The sequence below is a fragment of the Arachis ipaensis genome, chromosome B08 (assembly GCF_000816755.2).
Source record: "Arachis ipaensis cultivar K30076 chromosome B08, Araip1.1, whole genome shotgun sequence".
In the NCBI taxonomy this organism is placed as follows: Eukaryota; Viridiplantae; Streptophyta; class Magnoliopsida; order Fabales; family Fabaceae; genus Arachis; species Arachis ipaensis.
The window spans coordinates 93,758,767-93,764,268 of NC_029792.2; the positions used below are offsets into that span (position 1 = coordinate 93,758,767).

Consider the following 5,502-nt stretch of genomic DNA (forward strand, 5'->3'; position numbering starts at 1 on the left):
CACCCTCCTTACGTACTAAAGCCAATCCACCAATGACCAAATTTTAACTTACTTTTTATCAGACGAAATTGATTTTGTTTCATATATAAACACAATCTCGAGAAAATAAAATTGACATATCTTAAGAGATTATGAACTATTAGGGATCTCTCAAATCCCGACAATTCCATAAAAAAAACTCATAGCGGAAGAAATAAAGAAAGAAATTGACAAAAATCAAACATTAACCAAACCGGCACAGGAACTCCTTTGGAAAAAACGCTAGTAGAACAATTTAACCTAGACAGCCAGGTGAAAAGTATAGTTGTACGCAAATCAACTAGCAAGTATATTGGACCCTATTTAGCTTGGGAGCATGATATTTCAATTTTGATACACAACACCACAAATTAAAAAAATAAAATAACACATTTTGGCTTTTCAGTTTGAGTGGCACCAATACCTAACTCAACAAGTGCTGCACTATTAATTAGTAACAGATGTACAAAAATTACAAGCACTACAGTATTAATAACAAATCTTTGCATTCTTGGATGAAAACAAAGCATTCGGAATAACTAGTTCTTTAATCTCAGTGCCCTCCTGGGTTCCTATTCCATGACAAATACGATGGATCTCCAAGTTGCCTACATATGCAGATACATAGGTTAGGGTCAACATTTAAAAATTAAAACTGCACATTAATTCATCTAATCTAATAAATAACTAAAAAGCTAACGGGTATGAATTTTGACTTGTACAACGGATACATACCCAAATAGATGAAACAACTGAACAAGGAATTAATCGTGCAAAATTGTCAGGGCATTTTAATAGACCGCACGACTTTTTAATTAATACAACTTCTAAACATAGTTTTTTCATCACTAATCACTAGAGGTTTTTCCTTTTGCGGACTGGAAATGATGATTTTTTCTTCCCTTCTTTCCACAAGTCAGAGGACTTATTCCCATCGAAGAAAATAGAAAGCGCAGAAAATTTGCAACACCTTACCATACAAGTCACTAAAACATTACATAGGTTCCATGTATTCACCAGTTACAGTGTTAGAAGAAAGTGGTTGAAGTTAAATGCTAAAACCTAATAGTAATATTCTGCATCTGTCAGTAGGGAACCACTAGACAAACGCATTACCAGGGATTTGTGAAACACTATCGCATGCAATGATTAGATGCATCTAACATCATTTTGGCAAAAACGTGTAAGAAATCAAGCAAGAAAATAAGAAAGCCCATGTCACCCCATAAACAACCCTTTCTTGAAAGTAACTTTAATTCCATGGCCAAAAGTAGCTGAGAAATTCAAATATTACCTTGGCTTGACAAAGTAGATAATGGTGAAGGCCATAGCCAAAAAGAAGCACAATCCTCCAACAGTGAGATAAGCAATGCCAAGGAAGTCATTCTTCCCACCCAACCAACCGGTGGTTGACAGTACGAGCTTTTTCTTGCCACTAAAGCTGTAAGTGTTGTAGTTATTTTTCAGTATCACACTAATTGTATCACCTTCATTCAGATCCACCTCTATCTTGCCATACAACTTCCTGAAAGTTGGAAGTGCAGCAGTTCGCATCCAAACAATAAGATCCTCCTGCTGACTCAGCTGCTCATAAAAGAATAAGGGTGAGCCATATATCTCATACATGCACTGATAGTTATTGCTAACAGCAAACTTACATAAGATGACAATTAGAATATAATAGTTACTGAAATGAAAGAGAAGTATATTCAGTCTGAAATACAGATTTGAGTGATGTGACAACACAACTCCAACGACAATCTACAATCTATATATGGGGTTGCCTTACTTTAGTGATGCAAATATTATAACTATATTCAACCTCTTCAGCGGCTTATTGCATATTTCGCAGTTATAATTTACCAAATTCGTATTAAACCTTGTTCCATTTTAACGAAATAAATTAAAAATTGTGGAATAGCAGGATTGGTAGAACTAATATTAACAGTAAGTTGTAATTGTATCATCAATATATTATCCATAATTTTTTTAAAAAGTTGTGTAAATTTTAAAATCAATTATTATTTAGAGTAAACCCCAAAATGATCCTTAAAAGAATTTTGCATTGGACAAATAAGCGCCTGAAAAAATGACAGGAGTTGGTCCCTAAACTTTTTAAGAATCAAACATATTTGTCCCTAATAAAAATAAAAGGATAAATTAGTCCAATGCAAAATTCCTTAAAGACCATTTTTGGGAGTTTTCTCTTTAATTTATTTGTTGAAAAAATAAACTTAAATTAAGAGACAATAAATGTGTTGGTGGTTTACAGCAGTTGATGTGTAGTTTTAAAGTGAATGTAATATGTATAAATATTAATTATAAATGCTTATGGAACTCAATTTATTTCAATTTATATACTTTGGAGAGAAATATTTATCAAAGACAATCCTCTTTGTGGATGCAATGTAAAGATGCAAGTTTAACACAAACCTCTCAGTGTGTGTGTGTGCTTAATTCAATCAAAACATGACTTCACATAAATACTTACTGGTATGGAATCATTGAGCCGTGCACCACCAATAATAGAACCATTTTGGAAATTTTTAGGAAAAACATCTTTTCCAAATTTATGATCCCTATCACTCTTCCAGGAAATGCCTTTCTTGTTCACTGTCAAATTTTTGTTGTTACGGGAGAAGATGTATGTGTCATTGAATAAACTCCAAGCTATAAGACCACAAGGTACAATTGGCTTTCCATTTGCCATATCTTCCGGCTTACAACCACTTGTTGAGTCCCATTTCTCGCTATCTCTCAACTGCTCATCATTTCGGCTCTTAACATACCTGAATTATAGAGAAACATGGTAATTATTTGTAATAAACAATCCTGCATAATAAACTGTATGCATTAAATTCAAATTAACCACCGAGACATAAAAACCAAACATAGAAACAAATGAAGAGATAAGATGAATGCATGAAAGATGAAGGTACAAGTAGCAATCCCTCCTAAAATCCCATCCCATACGAAAAATTATATGTTATCTCCAATAGTTCTCCAAAGTTCCAAGAGATGGATAACAGAATCCATGTTACAATCAAACAATTTATGATAACACTTTCTTACCGTAAAAGAATATTTCAGTCAGTTAAACATTTTTTTTTTTCTAATTAAAGAATAATTTCTTTGGTGACAAAGAATATAGCTGGTACATGAACTTCATACCAGTTGTCAAACCATTTGTTCTTTCATTATAACTTTATTGTGCACATGTAGACTTATACCTCTTATAACTTAGGGCAGACAACTAAATTCTATTAGTATGAAGTAAAAGTTTAAATCGTATTGCTATTTGACAATGACCAAAATGCTACCCATAGTTCCTACAATTGCATATGTGACCTGTGGCACAGATAATACTTGAAAACAAACCAAGATATGAGCAATACGAATAAAGGAAAAATGATTATTAATATTACCGACGATGATTCTGGTAGAAGTTGTCAAGCTGGTAGTAAACATGAATAGGTGATTTCATATGCTTGTGAACCTATTATAAGAGCAAAGTTTAAGAAAGATGATATCAGCATGATAAGAACTCAGTTAATTATCAATAATGGGAACATAGAAACAATAATAATAAGAAATGAATAAGACAAATTGGTGTCATGGAGACTTACATTTAGTGTTATGTTGCATGTTTTATCTGCAGAAGGATTCTGAATGTAGGCTACCTTGTCTGAAGAATTTGACTGCGGTATGCACTCTGCATCATACCTATGAATAATTTCAACAACCTAATAAATCCAAGGAAAGGAAGGTAAGTACCATGAAGATACAACTTCAGAATACATTAAAAACATTATGTCATTCAATCAAACCTTTCGTGAAGCAAGTAGCGAAGCAACTCCAACTGGAACAAATACAACACTAACAAGCAAGAATACGGAAATAACCTGCAGGGGAGAGCTTAAATTAAGTTTCTACAAAATAAATAGTGACTTGAGATGCATGTAGATTTACACATATAATCATGAGACTAGCAATGTGTAAACACGAAACAGGTAGTCTTACAGCTCGTGGCGTAAGAATCGGCTTGCAAGCAGGAAGTTCTTGCTGCGTAAACTTCGAATCTGTAAGATAATAAATTTCCACGGAGAAATGTTGTCAGTTTAGTCTTCTGCCAGTACCCAAAGGGACAAACCACAAAAGCAATTCACTAAATCAGAAAAGACCAACTACGAAACTGCATAGAACTCCTTGATTAAGCCAAAACAAGGACGAACAGCATGAAAAACACTAGTCAACAGAAATACCAACTCTAGAAACAACGTTTTCAAAAACTCAGGTCTATATTTCTGTTTAAAATTATTTTTGATCCTCTATTAATGTAAAAGACAAACATTTGATCATATATTGCCATATCAGGCATAAGGATTTGCCTCTCCCTCATATAACAGTATAAGGTTTGATGGATGACAGTGCGTCAAAATTTATCACCTTCATATAAACCATTAAATTTCATAGAAACAACTACTACAAGAGATAACTAACTCTATGTAGGTATTATTTTGAACTAAATTTTAACACAGGAAAACCACCAAACAAAACATACAAACCCTTCAGAAATGAACCGCAACCACAAGAAAACCCACTAACCCAGTATCCATTCCCTACCCAACGTACACAATTTAAAAAACCCCAAAATTTTCTTCTTATTTTATAACAAAAAAAATAATTTATTTGCATGATAAACCAACAATTTCAACAAGGAAATAAAAAAAAAAACCAAGTGTCACTGAAAATTGAGCTGAAAATGGGTAAAAGGAAAGAAGAAAAACAAAGATTGAGGAAAGAGAAGAGTAAAATTACACTTAGGTCGCTTGGTGTTTCTTCTTGCAGCTGTGGAATCAGCGGATCCAAAAGCCGCTGCGCTCGAAGATGACATTTCCCGAATGAGAATCGGAATCGGTCAAAAACAAGACCTTTTTAGGGATTCAATTGAATTGAAAGTGAAAAACCCTCGGAACAGGAAATTGGGGGAAAAGCGAGCGATTGATTGATTGCGGAGGAGAACAGAGGGATCAGCTTTTCGTTTCTGGCTTTAATAGAAAGATGGTAAGGGTCGTAGAAGAACGCGTGAAATGGAAGAGGAAACAGAGAAGAAAGTGAAGAAGAAGAAGAAGAAGGGTGCCGCCAAGGGAGGAAGAGTCAAAACTCAAAAGGAAATACGAGAAGAGTTCAACGATACAACTGAGGAGTTTTATCAGTTGCACACGCCTTCAATAATCAAATATGATGGGAAAGTCTTGTCTTAATATTTTTTAAGAAGTAAAACTTTCTAGAAAAGCCCAACGACCTTACAGATAGCAAATTTTCCAATAGCATAATATCATTGTTATAAATAGGCGACGTGTTTTGTTGTCAATATGCATGCCTTTTTTTTTTCTCAAAAATTAAAAAAGTAACTTTTTTACTAATTGTTAATAATTTTATTTATACTAATTATAATTATTCTAATATAATTATTAATCATAC

The 5,502-nt window shown here is 33.5% G+C and overlaps 1 protein-coding gene across 1 annotated transcript; it reads right to left on the minus strand.

The window, feature by feature from the left end:
* On the minus strand, nucleotides 300–5,351 carry LOC107613147 (ALA-interacting subunit 3). Its single transcript, XM_016315005.2, has 8 exons — nucleotides 4,837–5,351; nucleotides 4,039–4,097; nucleotides 3,846–3,920; nucleotides 3,645–3,761; nucleotides 3,444–3,514; nucleotides 2,510–2,807; nucleotides 1,313–1,602; nucleotides 300–626 (listed from the first exon to the last, which is right to left on the minus strand). Exons 1-8 carry the CDS (start codon nucleotides 4,910–4,912, stop codon nucleotides 572–574), a joined length of 1,041 nt encoding a protein of 346 aa, XP_016170491.1. The 5' UTR covers nucleotides 4,913–5,351; the 3' UTR covers nucleotides 300–571.